The sequence below is a fragment of the Scomber scombrus genome, chromosome 19, assembly GCF_963691925.1.
Source record: "Scomber scombrus chromosome 19, fScoSco1.1, whole genome shotgun sequence".
In the NCBI taxonomy this organism is placed as follows: domain Eukaryota; kingdom Metazoa; phylum Chordata; class Actinopteri; order Scombriformes; family Scombridae; genus Scomber; species Scomber scombrus.
Window position 1 is genome coordinate 5,003,964 of NC_084988.1, and position 27,318 is coordinate 5,031,281.

A 27,318-nucleotide genomic window follows, 5' to 3' on the forward strand; every position below is an offset into this window, starting at 1 on the left:
CTCTAACAATGAAAACCTTTGTGTATGACAAGCACGAGTTTGGCACAAATACAGCCAGATTTGTGGAATCTGAATTTGGTACAAAGTTCTTCAAAGTTCATGTCATGTGTGCTCATTGTGGTGATTTTTGTTATATTTGTTTCCTACAGGGACAAAACAGTAAGATGAATCAGTCCCAGTTTCGAAGTTTCCCTTTATAAGTGTCTGAAAATGTGGCAGTAAAAGTATACAGACAAAAAAAACCCAGCTATACAGCCTCAAAAAGGACACAGTGAAGGTCACAAACTGCTGCCATTACAGGCAAAACATTTACTGTTGTCACAATAACACACATTGTGGTAGTTCACACTACAGCACCAATGATTCAGAATAAATGTAGAGTGTTTCACAATATATGAAGACTGAAAAAATAATTTATTGTCTCCTTAAAACAAATTTTACTAGATTTCATACATCAAATGATTGTAAAGATTTTCCCTTTTTTTTAAATGAAGTAAACATTCCTCTACACCGATCAGCCACGACTTTAAAACCACCTGCGTAATTATAGGTCCGTCCTTGTGCTGCCAAAATAGCTCTGACCCATCGAGGCATGGACTCCACTAGACCTCTGAAGGTGTCCTCTGGTATCTGGCACCAAGACATTAGCAGCAGATCCTCCTGGAGGTGGCGTGGTCGGGCCTCCGTGGATCAGACTTGTTTTTGCAGCACATCCCTCAGATGCTCGATTGGATTGAGATCTCGGGAGTTTGGAGGCTGAGGTAACACCTTGAAGTCTTTGTCATGTACCAGAAATGAGTTGTGAAAAATTTTAGCAGTTTTGCAGGGTGCAGTTGCCATGAATGGGAGTACTTGGTCTGCAATGTTTAGGTAGGTGATACATTAACATCTACATGAACATCAGGACTCTTCCTATACTGCATCCTGGTGCCATCTCTTCCCCAAGTAAACAATACACACACACGCTACTGTCCACATGATGTCAATGAAAACGTGATTCAACAGACCGAGCCACTTTCTTCCATTGCTCCACACTCCCTATTCTGAAACTCACATTCCCAATTATAGGCGCTTTCGGTGGCGGACAAAGGTCACCGTGACCGGTTTGTGACTATGCAGAATGCATTACAGTTCGTGTTTTTGCATAGCATAAATAAAAACTGTGATGAACTCTGTGCCACCTGAATAACTTTTTCAGCAGTTTGTGCTACAGTAGCTCTTCTGTTAGGATCGGACTACATGGACTAGCCTTCACTCACCAAGCACATCAATGAGCCTTGGGAGCCCATGAACCTGTCAGAGGTTCACCGATTGGACCATTTTTTGTGGGTTCTGACCACTACGTAACGGGAAGACCCCACAAGACCTGATGTTTTGGAGATGCTCTGACCATGCCCGTCCCTTTACAGGTGCTATTGTAACCAGATAATCAATGTTATTCACTTCACCTGTCAGTGGTTTTAATGTTGTGGCTGATCGGTGTATATTGATAGTCAAAAGATATGAAAACATTTAATTTCTTCAAACATATAGTTTTGTTTGTACAAAACATTCACTTAACATTCACTTTCCCACTCAGCCAAGCGGTGAGCAGAAACAGAAGCAGCTCATAACTACTTTTTAATACCAGTTTGTGTTTCTCTGTCTCCTTCCATCTATCCCAGGTTGATCTCTCCTGCAAACATGGTGATCAGCAGTATGATGGTGAACCCGGTGAGCAGTCCTGCATTCTGGATCAGGAAGAAGATTATCTTTTCGGACCTTTTTGTCTGTTCCTTTGCTATGTTGTCCATCTCTGGAAACTGAGAAGAAGAACGACAATCAGATATCTGTCTGATGGGTTACACTGAAGTTATTGTTCAACAGAAGTAATAATGGAATATGGGAAGTAATAATATTCAAGAAGGAAGTGTGAATTGGTCGGTTTGTGATGCCAGAATAAATATGTTTGTAAGACTGTGATGTAAGAAAAGACCTGTGAGAGTCTGTGCTCTCATTATTTGATTGCTGATGTTGGCCTGACGGGGGTCAAAGTTTCAAACTTAGAAGATCATATGACATGTGATTTTTTTTGTTTTTCAAATTATAAATGTTATAAAAGTATTATAAAAGTATTATGTAAGTATTGCCAGTGAGACCAAAGCATAAAAAGTTTGTTCACGAATTCAGAATGTTTACCTGGCCTCATTTGCACAGATTTGACCACTGGAACTTTTTTATCTATTGTTTGTCTTTGGATCTTCAGTTCTGCTTCGGACTGAACTCAGAACTCCCCAGAGACTCCAGTTCTCTCTGTTATTTCCCTAAAACACCCCCCTTTCCTTCTTGTAACTGCATGTTCATGAATAGATAATAGATAGTAAATAGATTCATGAAGCTCTGGGAAACACACAAACATTTCGCTCAATACACCTTTTTTCTCTGTGTCATAGACCTCTTTATGTGCCCAAAGAGTGACACATTGCTTTGTTACCATGAAAGTGGAGGCTGTAGTTTTTTTTTTATTATTGTGTTTTTTGGGAATGTTTGCCTTTATTTGAAAGTAGCTGGCATAGGGGCCGACAGGAAGCATGGAGAGAGAGGGGAATGACATGCAGCAAAGGTCCAGGGGAAGTTTATTTGACTAAACCCACTTATATCGGTTGTAGGTATATGTTTTCACTTGGGCTGCACATATTGCGTCACTTGCATTGATTGACACATGAGTGTGGTCTCTTTTATTTTAGCTGTTCACTTGGGTGGCGGTGGGAGTTTTGGACAAAGGGAGTTAGTAGAGCTCTGATATTTTCTGTTGTCTGTATTCTCACAATTGGATCACATCAGGTATTATGTGATATTGTTGTGCAACAGCTGTCATTCAATAAACATCACAAGTCTCTCAGCTGCCTTTTAAAAAAAAAAAGTAGTTGCTACATCAGTCGAGTCTCCAAATTATTCATTAGAGAACCTTATGTGTATTAATCCACGGGTGAAAATAGACCCACAAAAATGCACTATTTACTTTTGTTTGAGTGTTATTTACTAAAAACTATACAGTGCTCAGCTGTTATAGTTTTAAAAGAGTTTAGTAAGAACCAACAGACCTGCAGCTGAGTGCCACAGAAAGTTAACGGAAGTCAGAAAATACTGAGAGACCGACTAGTACATTCTTGGTTTTGATGTCTTAATGGGAAATATATATATTAATACCAGTCTTATCCTTTAAACACAAAGGTGAGCGACTGCACAACCACACAAATAGTATAAAAACATAAATTTTTGTCATGTACAGTGTCCTCACGTCATGCACTGAAACTCACCATGTCTGCCAGCGCAATGTACAGGAACATTCCTCCTGCGATGGCAAAGATTGCGTTGGGGGCAAAGTTGCTCCCGAGTAGGATACCAAGCACGAGGCCTACGTAACACGACACCGCTGACAACAAGTTGAAAAATATGGCTTGTGGGACGGTCATACCAGCGTTCAGCAGGATCACAAAGTCACCTGCAGGGGGACAACAACAAAATACAAGTTTTTACACAATAATGGGAGCAATTGAATTGATAGTGCTTGAGTTTATTTTCCTCTTGTACATCTGAAGACTACTGATGATAATTTTGCTCTATAAAAAAAAAAGTTTATGATGAAACCAATTGTTTAAAAGTGCTTCCACTACCTGCTTTTTCACTTCTTTAAATCATGGGGACTTCTGCTTGGTTTTTGTTGATACTTCATTAGTTTTTCTACGATATATTTTAAGGCTGTATTTTGTGCTGCTGTTGTATTGGACTACTTTATATTTAAAGGTGTTTTTATCATTTTGTCCGGCTTGTTTTCATATATGAAGAAGCAAAACATTCAGATTTATAAGCTTCACAGATGTAGTATTTATTACAGGACTGTTGCAGTGTCATTGCCTAACACATGAGGTAGAAACACACTATATCCAGAGTTACCGTATTGATGCAGTTCCGCAGCTTGTCAGTAGAGGGCGATAAAGATTAAAGATTCTTAATGGTTATTTTAGTTCAAGTGAAAAGATACAACCAGTTTTCCTCTTTAATTTCCCTTTAACCCTTTGTAGGTCAGCTCAACCGTTTGGTAGAGCTCACTTTGAGTCATGATATCTGGTCAAAGACAAAATCTTTTTAACCCAAACTTTTTGGGCAATCTACATCACTTGTATGAGGAATGTAATGCACAAAAAGACCATCAGATTGGGTTATGGTTGCTAGATACAGGTCGTGCTAGTGTATAAACAAAGAATAACACAAATCACTGTTGACATAAGAGATCCTGCTTGAGACATTTTTGAAGTTGAGTTTCATTTTTTCATCTTGTACATGAACAGAATGAATCTCTAACATGTTTTTTAAAAAGGTTTTGAACAAATGAGGTCTGAATGAGGTTTGTAGAGGTCTGTAAAACATAACATTGAGGGTCAATGAGAAAAAAATAATCCATGTTTTATGTTGGCCTAAAAGAGGTAGGAAAAGCAAAGCAATTATTTTTTAAATAGCACTTTATTGGTGTGACCTACAAAGGGTTAAGTATTTAAGGTTATGTATAGATCGCAAACACATATTCAGTGCTGTGTTGTTCCTGCTCTTCATTGGGGGTATGATACATTTATAATGAGTGAGATATTCAGTCCTTATGATGGACTGCACCCAAGACTGCACCATTCCTTCAAATAGAAATGCTCTAGATATCTTGTGTTGCATTTCTGATACACATTTCCCCAAAATTCAGCTTGAAAGTTTCCAATAAAGTTCTGTGGGTTTGAACAATGTTTGGCTCCACAGTGTGAGTTTGTACTGTCTGACCTACCAGAGGGCCAATGGGGTTGAAGAGGTAAAACGTTTGCTCATCACTCACCCAGCTCATGGGGAAACTCCTCACATACTATGGCGGTGGACGTGCTGAACCCTGTCAGTACCGACACCGTGAACGAGGCGCCGATAGCCAGGCCATCGATGAAGTTATGCAACGCGTCGCTCAGAGTGATCATCCACGCCACCGTCTTGATGTTGCTGACATGTTTCCCGCGCAGCCAATGACACATAACGTTCGACACCTGGACTTCCTGGAAGAGTTTTAAGAATCATAAAGTTTGAGGGTGCAAGGCTCATGCTACTGTTTGACTATTTCAAAGAAAAGTCAAATGTAAACAATGGAATATGTGGACTTAGTGATTCACAATGATAACATGCAAGGATAACTGTATGTTTAAAACCCAAAGTTCAAATCACTCAGAAAAAGAAAAAAAAACATTTTTACTCCTGGCATCAGTGTCTTGTTAAAGCATTTTCTCTTTCGATATTACATTACGTTAAAGCTACAAAAGACTGAAGCTAATTATTAACTCTTTTTTAACTTCCGCTTCTGTATTTTTTATAATCTACTTTCCACCTTAATAGCTCAAATTAACAAAACACAACAGATCCGGAGTGATAGACCACAGGAAATACTTTTTCCTAAATGGATGTGCATTAGATCTCTTCAATGACAAATATAATGGCACATGTGTCGTTAATGGGAAACATGAGAACAGGCGGACATAAACAAAGCCTTTCGGGACTCGGCTTGAGGATACTCTGCTGTGACAGGACGCCCCATTTATTAGCCAAGGCCAAACAAGGAGTCTTTGTGCTCAAGTCAGACAATTCCAGCATTTACCAGAAGGGGAAGGATCTGAGGCTGTCGGCTTGGTTCATTGCTTGATCCCTCTGTGACAGCGACATGTCTGTTTGTTTAGTATTTTGATCTCCACACAGTCAGATTCCTCCATATGACATGGAAGTATTAACTGTTAAACATTAACGCTGCCTCTAATCGCACTGTGTCACTGATAACAGCACAGTAAATATGTCCTGAATGAAAAAATGAGCTTGTCAACGAGCAAACAGAAGTGTCTCTACGTAACAATAAAACACAACCACTATCTGCTACTTGCTGGTTGCTACATCTTCTTTGGTCAAACTTTTACATTTTGTCCAGGATTTCACTTCTTTCATGACGCACACTGTAACCCCCGTGTGACTGATGACTGATGACTGATAAAGACGTTTGAAATAGAGTTTATAGCCCCTGATGAACTCCTGGTGGGTGTGCCTTGTGATAGCGGATTGTGGTGGACAGCAAATCTGTATCAAGCACATAATTGATTGCGCTGATGAATGATTTCAGAGAAGACTCACTGTTTTTAGAAGCTTATCTGAAGACTGAGCTACTCATTAGATAAAACATCATTTAGTGCAAGGTTGCATTGCAGTGTAGGTTAATGTGACATGTGTGACTTAATCAATCCCATGAGGCAGAGTTCAGCCTAAAATAAAAGTGTTGCTTTACAACTCGTCAGCCTCTAAATATGATACTGTTATAGATAAAAATCAAGCTCGCTATGCTACCTGAGAGATCACCACGTTCGCATGTGAAGGGTCCGGGTTCGGGTTGCTCTTGTCGTTGGCGATAGCGTTGATGCTGGTCAAAACAATGGAGTCCTTTTTCTCCAGTATGTCTCCGTTGTGCAGGGAGTTTTCTTGAGGCTGCTCTGAAGGAGTGAAGTGGCTGTGGCCGTGCTGAAGACAAGAGAGACAGCGGAGACAGAGGACAGAGCATCAGCAGAGTAAAAAGACAAAGAAGATGGAAACAGCTGATATAGAAAGAACAAAACTCTGTGTAGGTTTGATGAATTGGTAGGCTGGGGGGATAATTAGATTACTTTAAGTCTTCAGTACACAAATACAAAAGTTCTCAAATCCCTGCGTACAAGAGAATCTGTATAAGTGAGTCAGTGACACTTAAATAAGCTGTTTAAAGCTATATGTATGAACTGGTGTTACTAGGCAGCACCCATATAAGAATATGTGTTACTGAATGAATGCGGAACAGTTGACACAGTAGACACAGCTGTGGTTTGAGCTAAATGCTAATATCAGCATGCTAAAAACAGAGTGGTCTTTGCACACCTGTAAATAGATAGGTGAGTAGGAGATAAAGAAAAAACACTGTCGGCATCTACGGTAAATTCATTCAAAACACCCGAAAGGCACAATGAAAGTCACTTGATCAAACCACTTTAATCAATATTGATTCAATCAATTTTTGTGAGCATGCTGACATGTTCCTAGTAACAATGCTAACATGATCATGTTGAGCAGGTATAATGTTTACCATGCTCATCATCTTTGTTTAGTGTGTTAGCATGTTGACATTCGCCAATCAGCAGAAACTAAACACAAAGTACAGGTGAGGCTGAGGGGAAATTAGTTTTGCAGGGATTGAGTCATGAATAAAAATCTGATCTGATGATGGTGCTACAAAATAATTATGAGGGAAAGATCATGGTTTGGCTTATAATGATCACATGGTTAGCACTTCCTTAAAGTTAGCCAATCTTTGTTGTCACTGAAACAGTTAACAGTCATTACTGTTTTTATGATCTTTGTGCTATCTCACTATCGAGCCACTCACCCAACCCGCCTCCTCCTGATAAGGAAGTAACCTTATTTTGATGCCAACTGAACTGTCACACTTGTCCAGGTAATTAATAACTACGGCCACTAGATGGCGTCTGTCATTCCAGGGTAACTATAGGTCGTTTTTGGCGACTGAATTTACAACCTATAATGTTTTTCTTGGCTCATTACAATTCATCCACAGGGGGGGATGTGAATGTCTGCACCAAAGTTCATGGCAATCCATCCAATAGTTGTTTAGACAGTTTACTTAAAATCATTGTCGTAACCATCAAGTTAGCGCTACTAGAAAGGTCAGACGACTGCCAAACTCTGTGGGATACTTCCTTTAAGAAGCAGGAATGTTGGTTTCAAGACAATCCATCAAATAGTTTTATATCCCAGTCTGGGCCAAAGTAGTCGACTGAAAGACAGAAACACGCTGCTAGCATGACTAAAAAAAGCAAACAGTCTTGACTCAGTGAGTAAATCAGGGAAACTAAAGGTCAGATCAGAAGGTGGCGCAACTCTGGAAACATCAGGTACTGGCAGTTTTTTAAAATCATATTTCACATCAATGCTAACTTTACTTCTTTTAAACCTTTTGACCTTAATACAGTTTTATTCTGTGCTCACCCCAACAGATGCAGCTTTCTTCAAATTGTTTTCCTGCCAGTAAAAATCTACTTTACTTCTGTTTTCGTTTAAAGTTTAAAAAAAAAAAACTATGCCACATGAATCTTAGATGTTTTGTGTCCCCGAGCCTTTGATAGCATTATTAAAATAGAAATAGGTGTTTTACGGTAAACTCCATGATGTGTAATTACCTCCATGGTAGTCACTAATTAGCAGTTTAATGAGCCAATAAATCGGGGCTACTCGGTGTCAGTTACAAAAATGGAAACAAATAATAAATGTTATCTCCAATGATAAAAGAAAACTGCTTGACACTTGATAAACTCACTAACCTCATGGTCGACCCGAAGAGCCATTTTCAGTATCTTCTCCATAAAGAAAAGGATATAAAACCCGCCAAATATTCCAACTGCATTCCCCACATAGTTGTCCAATTTGGGATCAAAACCGAGGGCCTGTGGAATAAAAGAAAGATGGAAGAACGTTAATAATGTATACAACAACTTCTGATCTGGTTTGTTTTTTTTGTTTTTAAGGTCTTTTACGAAGCACTGAAACATCTTTGAAATGTTGTACATGAGTCTCTTGACCTATGGACCAGCTTCTCCTCATACAGTTCCCTTCTCTTACAAACCTCTGGTATGAGCTGAAGCACAGCGTTGGAGAAGAGCGTCCCGATGGCCAGGCCGATGAAGTAGGTCAACACTTTGGGGAAGTAAGATTTCTTGGTGAAGGGGATCAGCAGGAGACCGAGTAGAGACGCCAAGTTGATCACAGTGACCGCCAGGAACCCGTAACCCCACACTGACAGGAAAAAAAGGATTAACACTTAATATACCATCATCATTAATTAATATAACCTTAGAGTTCATTGTCTTTCAGATTTTTGTGACATGTTTAGACCTTTGTGTTTTGGTTTAAGCTTATGATGAATTTCTATCCTCTTCATCTTTTTCTTAGCTCATTCTTGCAAACCTTTTGCCTTCTATAAGAGCAGTATGAGGACATTTACAGGGAAAACTCAGTGAAATGTGAAGAATGTGCTTGTTCCTCTACATTATTAGCAAACGTCCATTTTTTCTTTTCTTTGATAATTGCTATGGTGTCATTCATTGTTCAGTAATTGTTAAACACACAGCTCTGAAGCAGGCCGGATAACAGTCAGTCTGAATGAATGAACAGAATAAGTATTGGCTCTATTGTGATATTTTAATGAAATTGGCAGCTATGACGACTAAAAGCACCAACGTCACTGAATGTATCTACAACCGCACAACGTTATTATAAGGTATCAAATGTCGTTTTTGTTGTCCTATGTGGTGACTCTTTTCCTAGTTTCTCTACTTAGCATTTATAAACAGTACATAAAGATTAAATATATGTTTATAACACACTATAATGTATTTATTATGCCATGTTATTATGCAAATATTCATAAGACACTGGAATGAAATTCTTGCTTTTACTCTTTGGTACAATTTTGTGAATGAAACTTGGAGAACAGGTCGTCATATAGGGCAATTTTAGGTCATGTTGATTATTCGGATGATCAAAAACTAACAAATGCACGCTTCCTCATGAACAAGTGAACAAGTCATCAGGCTGAAACAAGCGAATTAGGTCAAGTTTTAGCAGTTAAGGGAGCTTGCTGAATCCATCTTGTTTGAGTAAACCTCACAGAGAAAAGTAAAAGAGTTTTAGGATAAGAATATCAATGCATGAGGCCCATTATCTGTTTATATACTAGTATCTAGTTCACAGCATTATAGTGTTATAAACCATTCATTACTCCTCATATACTGCTCATAACTAATAAAGAACAGAAGAAGGCTTTTTGAAGCTACTTGAAAACCTACATTTCGTTATATTTATTACAGCAGAGAAACCAAACAGGTGTATAACTCGACAAAATAGACACAGTATTTATTTGCGGAGGAGAAATTCTGTTCGTGAAGCCAGAGGAGCAAACAGCATGCACAGCATCACCGGACAACAACAGTCACAGTTGGCTGTAACAGCACTGAGGAGGAGAGAGAGACGTTTTATCTGAGGGGTCAGCGGCTTTGAGAGTCAATCCAGGACATCGTGGAGCATTGTGGAGCAGATTATTGTGTTTGTGAGTTTGTGGAGACACAATGGAGATGGACAGGAAAGAGTGATGACCTGTGACAAAAGTCCAGATCTAAACCCACTAAGAAACATATAGTTTTGAGGTATTTCATGGTTTATTCTCTTAGAGCAAAAATAAGGACTTAAAACCTAACAAATGCTTTCTTTAAAGGATAATAAAGCAGATTATGGGTAAATGAAGCATGTTAAAACCACACAGGTAGTTTATCCTGTTTTGCACAGAAAAAAATATCCTTCAGCTTAAAGTTAAGCCTGTACTGAAAATGTGTGTTTGACAAAGCTGATGAATTATATACGAATTACAGTACAAGTTCAGAGAGTGTTGTGTGTTTAATTCATTAGGTTTATATCTGATGTAACGTGTTTGGCACACAAGTATACAACGTCATGTACTGGCATGCTTTCCTTTCAAATTACGACATTCATTCATTCATTCATTCGTAATAGGAGCTATCAGGATACGTTGGATAACAGGGAATGCGTCATCATACTAAACAATGTTTTATCCAGACTGTTTGTGAAATTTCCAAACTTAACATAACCCGGATATTACCAGATTTCTTTCTTCATAGTTAGTTAGTTTATTGACTTTTACAAATTTGTGTAGTAAAACTTTGTGTTTCTCAATCTGGGTGTTTTGATAAAGAAAATAACTTTATGGTGATTTATTTAAAGTATTTTTCCACTCATCTTGTTCTATCAGTTGGATGTTTGAGCTTCACTATGCAGAGTTTGACACTAGAGGGACGGTTTTACATTTATATACTGAAAGTTGAAAGTTCGTCTGTGCTCAATTTTAATCTGAGTTAAAGATGTTTACCTGCAAGCTGCATTTGTGTAATCACAACTAGTTTGGTCCAGTATTCAACTTACACAAGTGTGACGTGGAAACTTTAAGTATCAAGTGCACAATACACTGAAATGTTTGGTAACACTTTACTTGAAGGTATCGTCATAAGAGTGGACGGTTTTTATAATGACAAGTTGACATTGTTTGGGTTGTCTTGATTATGACAACTTGACATTAATCAAAGTGCCATGACCAGAAAATGTCTTTGTCATGACATCTTGACATTAAATTTGTTTGGGATGTCCTTATTATGATAACTTGACTCCTTCATGATATGTTAATGACAAATCAAAATGCCACCACTTTACTCGAGGTCAAAGAATTTCTTAATTCAACTGTCATAATGGTGTCATGACAGTCAGTTTTGGGTATCCTGTCCGTATCCTGTCAAACATCTATGACCAAGTGCTAGAATTGGTCTGTAACCTTGCACATCTAATTAAAATAATCATTATGTCAACTTGACATAAACACAAAAATAGGTGAATATTTCGTTAATGTCAAGATGTCATGGCAAAGACATTTTCTGGTAATGTCACTTTGATTAATGACAACAGTCATAAAAGTTTATGACACTGACATAATGTGAATGACACATACATGACTGTGTCATGTAACAGTTATGACAGTGTCATGTCACTCTTATGACAATACCTTCAAGTAAAGTGTTACCAAATGGGTAAATGAAGTGTTTTAACTACCAAGCTTTTGGGTTAAAGACACACATTATTGGTCGGAGCAGAGTGTTTTTAAGTTTTTAAACATGCGTCGAGGGGATTTTTAACCACTATGTTTCTTGTCTTTACTTCACGTAGTAATGAATTGAGTAAAAGTTATAACGTCCATACTGCATTGTCTGTTAAGGGGGATTGAATGAAATAAGCAGAGACAGAAAAGATAAGAGACGGAGAGAAAGGAAGACCTCTGACAAACTGAGGCCGGATCTGAACCTCCGACTTCACAGCTGAATGAGATTAAACTTCAGCCGCTCAGTATCCAGGACACGCCTCATCCTCTTGTTATTTTAGGGTGTAAAAGCGAAACAAAAGGGCAACGACTGCCTTGAAAGGAGCGTCCTGCGTCCACAACACTGCCTGACAGCCTCCAGTCTTTACATCACTGTACATGGAAGTGCTGACGGACTTGATTCAAGGCAACAAACCTCCATGAACCGCAAATTATTTGACTTGCGGGGGTCCTGACAAATAAACCGGGAGGTGAGGCACGTAACGCTGGGATGAAGCAACTCACCAGTGTAGTCGAGAGGCGGCACAGACTTGGGGGTGGAGTATGGACAGGAGGGCAGCAGCACCTGGGTCAACACGGCGGGACAGATCTTCCCCAGATGTCCCACAGTCAGCTGACTGACATTACTGAACCCGAATTGAGACAAGATCTGGTCTGCTGAGGGACACTGAGGGGAAGGAAGACAATGTTTTATTTGTCTTGAAAATCCTTTCTGCTGTTGTTAATGTTCCTATAGCTGTTGTATCTATCTTTGTTTTGTGTGTTTGTGTGTGTGTGTGTGTGTGTGTGTGTGTGTGTGTGTGTGTGTGTGTGTGTGTGTGTGTGTGTGTCCATGTTTGCATCCTTTATTACCGCTTTTTGTATGAAATGTGCAACATAAATAAAGTGTTTATTAGGGTTATTATTGGCAGTGGATAAAACAGGATACAGTAATGGCATTTATTATTAATTTAGCCAAAATATTACAGTATTATAGTACTGTATAATGGTATCATATGGCCTCATTCAAGCTAGAAACATTTCTTTATGTATTGTGTGCATCAATTAATCTTAAATGCATTTTTTTAACAATTAAAAGCTAAAATTATGAGCTATACAACTCAAAAACAACTGAAAAACATGAAGGAAATTATAAAAAATATCAATGACAGTGTATTTATCCACAATGACTGAGAGAGTGCCCCTCCCCCTTTGATAGTGTGTGATACTTTAAATTAGGACCCATTGCAATCAGTAACTCAATAAATAGTTCCCTCTATTAAAACTACAGAGGTAGAATTGAGTGATTTTGACTGGGGGGTAAAAAACAGAAAACATGAAGTCATTCAAAACAAACTGATTGACTCTGAGTGATACCTCTGGGGTCTACAGATACCCCAGTTAATAGGATTAAGTTTAAACTGATAATACCTCTCTTTCACTCTTCTTCATTGTGAGTAAAAATGTCTTTTTAACTAGTTTAAAGACTTCTGTGAAAACCTAAAACACATTTTAGGTCATATCTTTTTGCAGAAATAGAGAAAATTCTGAAGAGTTCACAAATTTTAAATCAGCAGTGTATATCTGATCAAATCCACTGTCATTAATGGATTTTTTTTTAAATTATTTAAATGTTTTTCTGTTTTAAATCTCACAATTTTAGCTTTTAGTTGTAAAAAAAAATGCATTTAAGATTCAATAATGCACACTATAAAACATTTCTAGCTTGAATAAGGCTATATGATGATATTATACAGTATTTCTAAGTATATAATTGAATATAGTTGTCTTCCAATACTGTCGTATCCTCCACTTATCTCTACGTTACAGTATAATTAGGCTAAAATCATAATATATATCATTACTGTACCCTTTAAACTACAAATGCCTACAGACAGCAAGTAAATCAGATATAAATACAGATGTGTTTCAGATATTTATAGCTATAATATAAATGGCACATACAGGAAATAAGTGGAAAATTAGAAAAAAAGTTAATTTATGACCACATTTTAATTTTTTTCTTGATAAAACAAATAAACTGGCTCTAATCTATCACGTTAGTCCATTAATAACATGCTCACCTCCTTGTTTTCCAGCGGGTTTCCATATATTATTGACGCAGGTCTTCTGGCTGAGAGCAGCAGCAGTAAATCTTCCAGATTCTCCGTTGAGATGGATTTATTTTCCCCATAATAATGTAAAATAGTCTCTAGAAACCCCTGCCCATCCCGTTCACTCACATGCACAATGTGGCACGCTGTAATACAAACCAAAGCGCACGCAATAAAACTATTAAAACACCACATTCTTGCTTTTTAAAAAGAAAAAAAAGTTTCCACCAAGTGACTTAAAATCTGCTACTTCTGCTCCTTTAAAAGTTTTTCACTTGAGCCAAAATTCATTATATCCAAGGAGCGTCCAGATCCATGAAGAGTCACAGCAGAAATGCGCTTTTTGTAGTATAGGGTTATTTTGAGAGGGGGTGGTGTTGATAGTAAGTCCTTTCCTACGTGCTCTGAGTGATCGATCAGGACTATCAGAGGTAGATCAGGTTCAAAGATCAGTCTGCAGAGGCATGAAGGGAAAACATGGAGGTGACCGACCGCGTGGAGCACCAGCGACTGTTTCAATGCCTCTTTTCTTTTGTGGCAGTCGGCTTTCTCACTTGGTATGCAACGTGCTCTCACACACACACATTAACACACAATCCCCCTCAGTGTGTGTAAGTATGTGTGTGTGCGTGTGCAAAAGGTTACAGTGTGAAGAGAGAAAAAAACAAGCAGTGTGTTATTTACAGTTTACAGCTGTGCCCACGTGAACTCACAATGAAACAGCTGGAAGATGAAAAAAAAAAAAAATCATAAACATCAGTACATGTGAGTGTGTTTGTGTGTCTCTGTCGCCGCCTGGTGGCAGCTGGTGGTCAATGCAAGAGAGACGTTTTAAGATTAAAGGACAAGTTCAACAATTTTTACGTGTGTCTAAAAACAGCAGTAAGGTGTCTGTATGAACAGTGAAAGAGGTTTTCCTCACTGTAATCATCCCTCCTGTTCATACTGACTATTAAAAGATCTTTAAATGAGCTTTCGGTGTGAAGAATGCATGTAAAAGTTGATGTGAAGCTTATATTCAGCTTCAGCAGCCTGAGTTAGTCATATCAAGTGGATATCTGACACTTTTACAGTTTTTTTTAGCATCAAATTCCCTCTTTGTGTTTCCCTGTTGAGCTGTGGTGGAAGTATAATAACAAAAAGAGGGACTTGGGAGCTAAAAAGACTAATAGATCAAATATATCTACTTAATGTGACTCTTTTGGACAGATTTTCTTCTTTAAAAGAGTAAAAATTAATCATCATTTATCAATAAAGCTGGATATTAATTTTCTGTTAATTGAATAATTGATTAATCAACTAAGAATGATACTTTATACAATATTAAGTAAGTCTCTCACCACTCTAAATACATTATAATTAAATATATTTATTTGAGCTTATGAAAATATCTCAAACATTTTACTTACATGCCTATAAAAAAGTATAGATGTAATTTTTTACAACATTCAATCACGGTTGTATAATAATTGGAGCTGACTGAAAACATCTCTACAAATTAAAAAAAACACAGAGTAGATTTTGAACTGTAGGCTAATGTATATATTAAACACAATCACTTCAGGATCTCACACGTTCAAGTTGTTCATTATATTAACGATGTGCAAATAAGCAAAACATGACAGAAAGAAAAAAAGCATTCAGTGCATAACAGACAATCATCTGTCAGATCAAACCACAGTTACGTTACATGATGTGTCTGGAATCAATCAACTTATTGATCAGCGAGGAAAGACATAGATATATCAGTTTGCTGGTATTTTACTTTTATTAATGTCAGATATTGACTTTTAAACCTGTTAAACCTCTTTCATTTTCTTTTTATTTGTCAGATTTCTTTTGTGTGTCTGTGTGTAATAAAAACAGTAGTTCTAGGATTTCTCCTCTTTTCTTTCTTTTTTTTCTTTACTCCAAATGAGAACTTCTCAATTAAATTCGTACATGTTTGAGCCTAAATCTGATCCAAAATATGGGCGTAGACAACGTAAACAACGTTGGGTCGTCCATTAATCACAGTGTCAGGTGTTCGATCCCCAGCTCCTCCTGTCCACATGTTAAAATGTCTTTGTGCAAGAAACTGAAACTTTTCTTTGGATAAAAAAGCTTGATCAATTCAGCCATTCTTCATACATTAAATTAAATAATTTCCTTCTTTTGAACATTTCCAGTCCCCCCCCGATGGTCTAACTGGTCTTTCAGAAAACAAATTCTGCTCTGAAGAAAAAAACTCATTTGTTTGGCAAGAAAACAAGTTCAAAGATTTAGAAAATTGGCACAAACTTTCAGCTTCGCCAGCGTAAGTCCCTAAATATCAGTCTGGCCTTCAAAATCCCACAAGGCTCAAACCCTTTTAGAGACGAAAATGCAGCCAACAAACAAACTGTGAGGCCTGAATACCTGCTAAGACACAGGACAGGACCACTTTAGTCCGTCCGCTGCTCTTTGGTATATCTCCACATGGAGGCTGGTTGGACTCAGGTTAGTAAACGTCCCTTAAAGATGTGACAGTGAGGGATTTGGAAAGTTCTGAGACGCTGGTGGGACGCCACGCGTTAAAACTGACCGTCCTGTTTCTAGAAACCATGAGGAAGCCGTTGGAGCTGAAGCGTCCCGGGATGTTTCCCACGTCGAGCCAGACGAAAGGAGCCACAGAGGAAGAGAGGAGGGTGACAGCGTATCCCGTCTTATCCTCCTGAACCTTCGCCTGCAAGGATACACAGACTGCATCAGCAACAAGTGAAGCTGTCGACATGTAACATGATGAAGGCAATCAGACATAAGTAAATCAAATGTTGTAGTGTGCAATTTAGTCCAATAACCTTTAACACTTATACATACTGTTCATTTTTTACATTTGAGAGCTGAGAAAACTATTTATACATGTTTTCATTAGCCGGACCTTTCCTAATGCATCCCAGAATAAACAAAAATGGAAATAAAATCCATTGTTTCTTATTTCTGTGCAGCTGATACACATTTTTATATATATGGGAATGTACAAATTTGACTTGCATTTATGTCTTATTGTTCATATTCTCCCTAAATGAAGTGAGACCACTCTGCTCTGTCTGCTCTCTGACAGCTTTATTAAGGGTTAATGCAACATTTATTAATGACTGATGGGTTTATGAATGTGAATTGGTGTAAGGACTTATTATGAGTCAGAATATGAACAGTATGTGAAGGTTAATTTTAAAAATGCATGAGATATTTTTACACATCTGACTGATATATAAACAAATGTACAAGTAGAATAGTTGGTGTCTCTTCCAAATTCATCACGGTGGATAAAAATGATGAATATCAAAACTGTTCCTGTGTTAAAACTCAATATTTACTCTCACAAAGTGCAATAATATTATATCATTGTTGGAAAAGCTCCTTCAAGCTGCTTCCTTACTGTAATGTTTGGTCTCTGGAGGCCCTGAGCGTCTTTAGGTGAGCAGAGAAAGTGGTGGTTGGTGGGACCCTGCTGGCCGTCGCTGTCCTCTAGGTGGAAGGTGAGCAGGCAGGTGAGGCGGGTGCAGTGGCCGCATCCTGCCAGCAGGGCGGAAACTGGCTGTTTGAATATGACCACGGCGCTGCCTCCGGGTACCAGAACCAGGTCTGACTTCAGTGTGCACACAGGATCCAGATCACTCCACGAGTACACCGAAACCTGGTCGACGAGACACAAAACACATCATCTGAATCATTCATTGTGTCGTGATATGAATTTGCTTTTACTGCCAAGACTAAACCTTCAAATGTCAGCATGAAACCAGAATAGTTTAAACTACTGCCCATCATAGCAGCTTAAATCTAATAATATATTAGCATTAGTCTCCTTTAACCCAATTGTTAAAACTCTGGTGTTAATGCAATAAAAAAAATAGAATTATCTGTTTAAAAAATTGTCTTTATTTGAATTTGGGCTGCAACTACAATTATCTTTATTATCAATGAATCTGCAGACTATTTTTATGATTAAATTAAAGAATCCTTCAGTCAATAGTGACCGTAGTTACTTGGAGTCCAAATTGATGCCCTGATATGTCTTATTGTGTCCAACCAAGAAGTCCAAAACCCCAAAATATTAAATTTACAGTAATGTAAGACCAAGAAAAGAAACAACATTTTCAAATTGAGAGCCTTGAATCAGCAAATGTTTGGCATTTTTGTTTGAAGAATGACTTAAATGATTATTCTGTTACCAAAAAAGTTGCTGATTTTGAACTGATTAACTAATTGATTAATCGACTATTTGCTGCAGCTCTTATTTGAATGACAATGTTCACTTAAAACTACAAAAGTGAAAGTTGAACTAATCAGTGAGGAGTCAGTAAGTAATGATCAGATAAACTCATCATACTGTAAACTTCACACAATTAAATTTGACATCAGTTAGTTTTGTAAATCCTATTTTTAATATTAATGTGTGTCACTGTTATATTTGTATTCTGGTTTCACAGCCTGATGAACTACAGATGCAGTTTATGATCAAACCAAACGTACCGCCGCCCTGAGCTTCAGGTCATGACTCAGGTCTGAGACGGCGTAGATGAAGAGCGTGTCATCATCCTCAAAACCGACGGGCAGGACGGCCGCAAAGAAGCTCTGTGCGAAATGATGCAACATTTTCCACTTCCCACCAAACTCTGCAGCCAGAGATGAACATGGAAACGATAAATTGTATGATTATGTAGCAACTAATGACTAGTACAGCAATTACACTGTCTCATAAATAAATAAATATCTTTATCACTTCTTTCAAACCTAAATCTCTACAAGGTGCTTTATGCAGGAGTTCACAAAAAAAATGTGAACAATCAGCAGCCGTTCACTCACCTATCGATGACCAGGAAGGCGCCTGCCAAATATCATTGAGCTGCCAGTAGAGAGCGCCCATGGTTTGACCTTTGCCCTCGATGATCTCACTCTGACTCCGTCGATAAAACTCAGTCTGAGCCTTGACGCACTGCGCCTGCATGACCTGCACATTCAGTGTAATCAGTAATCTATAAAAGCAGTGTTCTAATTATCGGCTTTTCTGCTGCATCAGCAAGAGAGAGAGTCAGGAAGTTCATCGGGAGGGAAATGCAAACGAGGTCGTGAGCTGAAGTCAACTATGATATTATTATTAATTGGTATGTTTCTGAGTCCACAATCACCTGACTCATCTTTATACTCAAGCAATATGAGCAGTGGACTGTTAAAGAGGATGTTTGAATGCACATACGTTGGTCTAGATTTATATCCTGGAGCTTTGTTTGAATATATTTGCATGGAAACCTCTATATTTATCTTATACTGGCCCTTTATGCAGCCCCTCAGTTCAGCCTCTGTCTGAAACAGACTCCTGATGAACCCAGACTCTGCAGACTCCTGCCTCTGAAGGCTTTGAAACAAACAGTAGTAATAAGATTTCCCCTCAATTAAAGTTCTCAATTAAAACTGTACATGCCTGAGCCTAAATATGGGAGTAGACCACATACACAACCTTTAATATAAAAGGCTGTTTGTGGACATGTGTGAACAATCTGATGCCTTCACGAGGAGGAAGTAGAAGTAACTTTGTAAACAAAGCATTCAGATTAGCCTGAAGCCCTGGATTTTGACTGTCAGCATTTGTTTTAAACATATGTCTCATTTAATATTAACTGTGCTTTAAAACCAGAGTAGGCTCCATTAAAAGGAAATACAACCATTAGCTTAGAACAATGTATGTATGTACTTTGAGCCCCTTTAATGATTAATTAAAGCTAAATGTACTAATACTACTTAATACTCCACCCAGAATCTATCTTGACCTTTTTAGTTTCAAATCTTACTTGTGAAGACTTGAAAGGAAAACATGTGTAGTTTCCTCCTTCTAGGAAAAGGCAGCTTAACACGAGTGACGAATGAAAGCAGCTTAAACTGAACTTTGGTAAAAATATGACTCATAAGAACATACTGAACAAATGGATTAACAAGTTTCTGTTGATACTCCCACCCTGAAAACTGTTACTGACATGAATTCAAGTGAACCACAGCTGTTCTTCTCTGAGCAGGAAGTTGCTGTCACACGTGGAGAGGGTGAGGGGATCAATCATGAGTGGGCTTTACAGAGTTTACACGTTATGTAATGGACGAATGCTGAAGCCCACCTCACTCCTGCATCAGCTGCTGCTCCCCTGTAGCTTTAACTGGAGTTCAGTATCAGACAGGAGGGAGACGGTGGTGTGTTTGTGTTACCTGAGTGAGGTAGAGTGTGTCTGTGAATCTTTTCAGTGGATCTGTGGAGTTCGGCAGGTGGAAGTGTAAAGCAGCCTGCTGCAACATCTGCTGGTTCCCGTCCGCGTGGTGCTGACGATGGGAGGTGAAGTTACTGCTGTAGCTCCAGTCTTCTGGGATGGAAACCTGGAGCATCACAAAGCAAGAAAGGGGAGAAAATATAGCATGAAATTAGAGTCTTTCTTCTATAAGTCTCAAGAAACAATAGCAGTTCACCCACAAAGGCAGAGAATAGGACTACGAGCTAGTGAGAGGGGATTTCTAAAACATACCAAAAAAAAAGAAAAAAGGTCAGAAATGCATTCAACATTTTTTGTTCAACCTGAAGGATACACATCTGTTTTCTTGTGAGTAACACTTAATATAAATATAACTTCTGTTACAAGAAAACTCACATGGCATCTTTAATAAAGTACTTGGCCGCCCTCGACAGCTACAACTGAAGCACAATCCCCATGTTTTAAATATGATTAATGAATGTTTCAAAAGGATTGAATATGAAATTATCAAGAAACACAAAATACTAAAAGTAAGTTTTATTCATTCACCGGCTGCAGAGTGGAGAAGGAAGGCCACGACTGGAAGCCGTATTCAGAGGCGAACCGGGTTCGAGGGAAAGTCCGCCAATCCCAGCAGTCCAGGATGTAGCTGTAGAAGTGTGTGTCCCCATAATGAGGGTCGTAGGGGTTCGCCGCCACCCAACCCTGCTGCTCCGATTCAGCTCCGTTTGTCGGACTGGAGACAAGAAAGGGGCGACTCTGGTCCTCCTGAAGGAGATATTGGGGCTGTGTCACTTTAGGTCAGACTTTTAATTTGAAGTAACTGGTTAGAGAAATCAGTAATCTATAATGGTTAAAACACAAATCTTACCTTAAATGTGACATGATTGTTCACTCACCTCTTGAACGATCGCCCGTATGTTGTTCACATACAGCGTCACGTAGTCTTTCACATACGTAGGCTTCTGGGAAACCGGGATGTCGAACCAGTTTGTCGCCAGAGCGGCTTCGTTTTCATTGTTTCCGCTCCAAATTATTATGGAAGGGTGAGACTTCAGGCGCCGAACCTGAAGACAAAACTCTACTTTTACTGTGATTACTAAGTGAAAAACTGGCCATCAGGACACTTTATGATCTAAATACCTGCCTTGAAATGCAGCAATTTTATGTTGGCAGAACAAAAGAAATCAGAACTCACCTGTTGAATGACTTCTTCTCTTACTGATTGTATGAAGTCAGTCTCAGTGGGATACATAGCGCAGGCAAACATAAAATCCTGCCAAACCTAAAGACACAAAAAAGGAAAAGAAAAAAGAAAAAAAGAACATTTTGAATCACACTACCAAAATGCATACAGAAATACAAACATATCTGGTAAACATATTCTGCATTTCTTTACTAATTATATGTAATATTGTCACTTGAGGGTAAATTGAAGTTTTGAACTACACTTTTCTTTGTCAGGAGGTCAAGTTTTTGTTTCCATTGCAGGTTTTGGAATTTAAAATGTTAAGAAAGCGTCACTAAAAACAATAAAGTTCATCATTCTCTCAAATGAACTGTGATACTTCTGCATTAGACTCTAAACAACCTGCCCAGTTTTAAAAAGTGTAATCAGATAAAATGATAAAACAAGCAAAAAGAAATAAAATCTGATAAAAATGTAAAATAAAACAGCTAAAATAAATGTGAACCTTTTCTCTTTTTTTGCAAAAGCAGCTAAAGATGCATTTTCTCAGATTTTACTCCTCCTATTTCTGTCTTTTCTGTACATATGGTATCTATTCAATGTCTGGCAAAATTGTAATTTCCCATAAGCCCCAGTGGTTCTAGATACAGAAAGGATGTTGTTGATCCTCCTGCAGTTTCTCCACATGCATTTGATTTTATACTGATTATACTCTCATGTTTTATAACTGAGGAACACCAGAAAACAAGTGATTCAAGACTTTGTGTTAAAACATTTCACATCAACCATCAACTGTTATAAATGAATGATATTTGGCTGTTTTATGGTCCCACTACATCCACTGTGTCACTGTTGTGTGAATAATAACAGGAAATATAAAAAGGTAGCATTAATATGACTAGAGGATGAGAGTAGTTACCATGATTCCCATCTCATCACAGAGGCTGTAGAACAGATCCTGTTCATACACTCCTCCTCCCCAAACCCTGAGGGCGTTCATATTAGCGTCCACCGCCGACTGCAACAAGTTCTTTAAGCTGCCAGACACAAAAACAGAGCCGTTAGCTTCAGAGTTAATTTATTCACAACTGAAGCAAACTCAGGAAGTAAAAAACAAGATCAACGCTCAGAGGAGAGCAAAGGAGAAACAGAGGAAGAGAAATAGTTAGTATGTCCTTGGGCAAGACACTGAACCCTAAATTACTCTGCTATCAGTGTGTGTGTGTGTGTGTGTGTGTGTGTGTGTGTGTGTGTGTGTGTGTGTGTGTGTGTGTGTGTGTGTGTGTGTGTGTGTGTGTGTGTGTGTGTGTGTGTGTGTGTGAATGAGCATTTTAAACTCCTGCTGATGGGCAGGTTGTCATCAGCAGCCTCTGCCAGCAGTATATTTTTGTTCATGTGGTTTAATCAGATTTAAAGGGGTTAAAATAAACATATGAATAACTTGCACACAGTCTTTTTTTGTGGACCCAGCATCAAATTTCTGCTTTTAATCCATTTTGAGAGAATATATTAGAGGATTATGGCAAAAATGTCTAAGTGGTGTAACCATAAAAACTTTGTACCAAATAATTCAACTTGATTAAAAACACAAAATTCTCAATAAAACACCATATCAACTAGTTTGGCATGATCTCACATTATAACTTTTTATATTAAATAAAGGTAATGGAATACAATTGTTTTAAATATTACATTTAATCTGGAGAATCATGTCAATCAGGAACCAGTTCAGTTTTTTTTTTTTTTAAATGAAGTAATTATTAGTATTAGTATTTTTGAATTAGTAATCTTGCCAACCCTTATTTGTTACTGACCCATGAATATGTGTGTGTGTGTGTGTGTGTGTGTGTGTGTGTGTGTGTGTGTGTGTGTGTGTGTGTGTGTGTGTGTGTGTGTGTGTGTGTGTGTGTGTGTGTGTGTGTGTGTGTGTGTGTGTGTGTGTGTGTGTGTGTGTGTGTGTGTGTGTGTGTGAATGAATGTTGGCATGTTGTGTAAAAGCACTCTTGAGTGGAAGACTAGAAAAGCTGCGTTATAAATGCAGCCCATTTTTACTGTTTAGTTTCTCTTTGAATATTCTCATAATTGATGATCAACATTCTCCTCACACGGCCGGACTCAAAAAAACAGCCACAGACAAAGTGCAGAATTAAAAATAAGCAGCTTTTCCACATAAACTCACACGGCAGGGGTGACTTGGTCCTGGAAGGAGTGGGCCGGGATCCAGTTGGAGCCTTTGAGGAAAACTGGTTTTCCATTGATGCGGAAATAAAAGCTCAGGCCCGGGGACCCGACGACGGGCTCCTGGACCAGTTCCACTGTACGGAAATACACCTGCGGGGGGGATTTCACAAACATTTCAAATCTGAAAGACTGAGAAAAGTCGTTTTATGACAAAAAGTAATTGATGTCAAAGGATTCAGTTTAAAGTGGCGATGCATGGAAATACAGTTTTTAACACTTTTATGGTGTGAAACTCTAAACTCCAAAGCACAACAACTAAAGCTTGTATTTGAATGGGAGAAAGCTATAACTGGAGTCAAAGAGTCATTTTAAGAGTGAAGAGGAGATGATGTGTCTGTCAAAGGCAGCAATGTAAGAATTTGAAGGAATTTAAACCAAATCTTCTATTGATTTTGTTCTAAATATGATGTGATAATAATGTTGAGTGTTGACAGACAGTGAACTCTGACCTTTGACTCCGTGTTCAGTATTAAAGATCCACCCTGAGATCCTCTGACGGTGACGGTGAAGCAGTAAAAGGGTTGTTCACCGTGTCCGTTGGGCCACCACAGCTTCACCTGGCTACTCTGGAAATAGAAGAAAAATCCCTCAAAATTCTACCAAAATGAGATTTAAGAACATTTTTTACAGTGCAACAACCATTTAAACTATTTTTTATAACTGTATCCTGTCAGTGCTGCTGTAAATTCTCATAAGTACCGTGTTGATGTGTAAGGTGAAGCTGTTCTTGGTCTTTCCTGGTAGAAACTGTGTCTGGGCCGTCCGCTCTGAGACCAGCTCGGGTACGGAGAAAGTGACTTCCCCGTTTGTTGTCTGAACCGCATCAACGAGCAGCTCGACCTGGACTCTCCACTGAGAGACGCTGACGTCTGAACAGACAGATTACACAGATTAAAAATAAAAAGGATCTCTAACACTCACAGTTTACGTCAAACAATTAAAGGTAAATTAAAAGATGCAAATACATTTTAATCTATTCTGATAAAGTGACTGAATCATACTTTTTAATCTATTAACTAGGAGGAAATATTTGTATATTTGTATATTTGTACTGAAGACCAGGAAAGAAAGTCACATCTACAGAGAAAAAAGGAAGAATGTGGTCAAAAATTATTTCTTGTATTTGGTTTAAGCTGCTTGCAACACGAAATATTATAATATATATGATAATATTAGGTGCAGTTTGAGGGATTTATGCTGATTTGACTCAAAATTGTTTCTTTGTATCTTTAATCAATAAAAAGGTTTTGAGAATAACATCAGTGATAATGACTGATGGGACGTACTGTAGAGAGCAACAGAGGAAATCTGGATGAGCTGCAGCACATCGAACGCCTCCAGTTGAACTCCTTTCCACAGCCCCATAGTGGGAAACGAAGGCCCCCAATCCCAACTGAAAGAGCTCTGCTCCTGTGCCAAAAAAACATTGTGATTGAATATTCAGATGCACAGTAATATGAATGCTTTCCAAAATTAAATGCTACCTGCCAACTGTGAGACTTTCTTTTAGATTGTTTTAGTTCATTTGTTGAAATGTTAACATCAGAAAAATAAAGTAAAGTGAGATGGCTGAGCTAAAGATATGTTGCACATTGAAAATCAAGTTATTATCAAATGAGCATCCACATTTAGGCTGTATGTCCATAAATAATAATGTATAAAAAGTTATCCGGATGAAATGTGAAACTTTAAATTTAATTTAAATGTCATTTGTCTTCATCTAAATATATACAATATATAGTATAATGATTTATTAGCTGTATTTCTTCCACATCTGATTATCTTTGAAAGACAGGGCTTTAATTTTTAGACTTGCACATATATTACATAATTTACTATATTTACTATATTATGTATATACATTATTACAGTTCATAATACTGGATCTTGTACTTTTGCCATCTTTAGTTTTTCAGCCTCTGGTTGAATGTGATAGGAGTGTCTTAGTTTTTACTTGAGCTGATGGTTTATTTTAGGGTTTTTATTTCATGTATTATACTTATTATTGTCAGTGTTTATATGTCACTGTGTAATTATGTGTTTGATGTCTGCTGTGAACTAAATTTCCTCCAGGATAATAATAAAGTTGAAGTCAGGTTTTGACTTTCATGCCTTAGGTAAGATGCACTCACTTTTCTGATGAAGTTGACGTGACATTCCCCCTTCTGAACATCTGGAGGACATTCAGGAGGAACTCTGTATGCAGAATGAGCTTTCCTCCGTTCAGACGCATAATAAACAGGAGACATGAAGCTAACTTTCAGCACGTTATCTCCGTCCTTCAGCAAGTCTCTGACTGGAAAGTCCTGCACAACAACAACAACAGATGTTATTTAAAACCAGGTGCAGATATGATGTTTGGATGTTATGTGGATTGTGAAATGGTCAACGCACATATCGGCGAAACATGTTGTCTGTGTTGCCCACGACGACCCCATTGAGCCAGATTGAAGCTATGGTGTCGACGCCGTCAAAGATGAGAAGCACCTCCTGTTTGGCCCTGTTGAAATAAAAAGTATAGACAGGTGAGACAGGAACAGATGCAGAAAAGTCTTTAAAAATATGATGTGCATTATTATACTGACCTCAGCTGGGCAGACACAGTAAACGTGGTCGTGTACGTCCAGTTGTCGAGAGCAATCCACCGATAAGACAGATCATTGAACCTGAAATACGGGTCCTCAAATAAAAAAGTAAAAAAGGAATTTAACTAGAAGGAAAGACTTAAATCAGTTTATGTTTATAGTGTTTCATATATTAATATTTGATTTTACTGACACCTGCTGCTGAAAGCATGTGCATTCAATAAAAAAGGACCACAGTCAGGATGTAAGAAGAAAAGAAGGCAAAGAGTCCAAAGCCCAGAAGAGTAGTAGTAGTGGTAATGTTTAGTTTATTGGGACCGTGTAAAGTATTAAGTATTAAAATGTGACGTTCTATACCAGAGTTAGGTTATAGATACTTTTCATCTGTAGTCCCTTTAATAGATCAACATTAAAATATATAACAGCACAATAACAAACAGTACAAAGCAAAGACACACCCAAAATACAAAGTTTGGCCCCACACAAAAAAAGTATTAAAATGTAATTATTATTCATATTTTTCCCATTTCATTCATTCAAACCTTTATTTATACATGATAGACCGCTGAGAGCAAGTTTTATTCTTCAAGCAATACTTTAACTACATTACTCATAATACTGCGGTACTTTTACTGTAATACTTTAACTACATCACTCATAATACTGCAGTACTTTTACTTAAGTGTTATTTTTCATGCAGTATTTTTACATTGCAGTATTGGTACATTTTACTGCAGACACCCTCACATATGTATTAAATGACTCACCTTTATGTATCCCTGCTGCTGCAGAGCTGAGTGAACACATCCAGGCACATCTGCAGGCAGAGACAGAGACTCATTAGAGTTTGAAAGTCTCCATTTACCCTCCAGACTCAAAGTTTGATGCCTCTCCGTTTCTGAAGAGGATCCAGATAAAACTCCCAAAAACAAACACAACAAAGAAACACCAAGCATGTCTCCAAACGGCCTCATAGTCTGTAGTTTGCTTGTTGTAGCAAGTCAAAACAAAAGTAGTCTTCAGGAGAGTGAGGCTCTTCCTGGTTTGTCATGTGACCGCCGCTGGCTGTCAGGTGATCAGAGCTCTGACACGAGGAGACAAAATTTAGCGCGAAAAGGTTTGATTTATGATTTTTGACATTTTGAGGTGAATT

The 27,318-nt window shown here is 38.1% G+C and overlaps 2 protein-coding genes across 3 annotated transcripts; both read right to left on the bottom strand.

Annotated features, from left to right (window-relative positions):
- Positions 1 to 395: 395 nt before the first annotated feature.
- Positions 396 to 14,361, bottom strand: slc39a8 (solute carrier family 39 member 8). The gene is made up of 8 exons (XM_062440418.1): positions 13,867 to 14,361; positions 12,308 to 12,470; positions 8,711 to 8,880; positions 8,409 to 8,531; positions 6,391 to 6,561; positions 4,859 to 5,066; positions 3,300 to 3,484; positions 396 to 1,802 (listed from the first exon to the last, which is right to left on the bottom strand). Exons 1-8 carry the CDS (start codon positions 14,089 to 14,091, stop codon positions 1,656 to 1,658), a joined length of 1,392 nt encoding a protein of 463 aa, XP_062296402.1. The 5' UTR covers positions 14,092 to 14,361; the 3' UTR covers positions 396 to 1,655.
- Positions 14,362 to 15,460: 1,099 nt separating this feature from the next.
- manba (mannosidase, beta A, lysosomal) lies at positions 15,461 to 27,131 on the bottom strand. 2 transcript variants are annotated; one of them, XM_062440368.1, is made up of 17 exons: positions 26,933 to 27,131; positions 26,166 to 26,260; positions 25,975 to 26,080; positions 25,713 to 25,886; positions 24,867 to 24,990; positions 24,280 to 24,449; positions 24,030 to 24,146; positions 23,519 to 23,670; positions 22,259 to 22,376; positions 21,349 to 21,435; positions 21,050 to 21,217; positions 20,700 to 20,918; positions 20,113 to 20,277; positions 18,724 to 18,868; positions 18,391 to 18,533; positions 17,297 to 17,554; positions 15,461 to 16,600 (listed from the first exon to the last, which is right to left on the bottom strand). In XM_062440368.1, the coding sequence occupies exons 1-17, from the start codon at positions 27,119 to 27,121 to the stop codon at positions 16,376 to 16,378; spliced, it is 2,655 nt and encodes an 884-aa protein (XP_062296352.1). In that variant the 5' UTR covers positions 27,122 to 27,131; the 3' UTR covers positions 15,461 to 16,375. The 2 variants fall into 2 exon arrangements, with proteins under 2 accessions (XP_062296352.1, XP_062296353.1); XM_062440369.1 differs by having other exon boundaries at positions 26,166 to 26,246; positions 26,933 to 27,017.
- Between the last annotated feature and the right edge of the window lie 187 nt (positions 27,132 to 27,318).

Excerpts from the sequence above, each read along its gene's own strand:
- manba (XM_062440368.1), bottom strand. The coding sequence starts at position 27,121 with ATGCTTGGTGTTTCTTTGTTGTGTTTGTTTTTGGGAGTTTTATCTGGA. Across the intron at positions 23,671-24,029 it reads TACTGAACACGGAGTCAAAG|GTGTATTTCCGTACAGTGGA; the intron begins GTCAGAGTTCAC and ends TCCCCCCCGCAG. Across the intron at positions 17,555-18,390 it reads ACCTGAAGCTCAGGGCGGCG|GTTTCGGTGTACTCGTGGAG; the intron begins GTACGTTTGGTT and ends CTCGTCGACCAG.
- slc39a8 (XM_062440418.1), bottom strand. The coding sequence starts at position 14,091 with ATGTGGTGTTTTAATAGTTTTATTGCGTGCGCTTTGGTTTGTATTACA. Across the intron at positions 8,532-8,710 it reads TGCTTCAGCTCATACCAGAG|GCCCTCGGTTTTGATCCCAA; the intron begins GTTTGTAAGAGA and ends TTTATTCCACAG. Across the intron at positions 5,067-6,390 it reads CGAACGTGGTGATCTCTCAG|GAAGTCCAGGTGTCGAACGT; the intron begins GTAGCATAGCGA and ends AAACTCTTCCAG.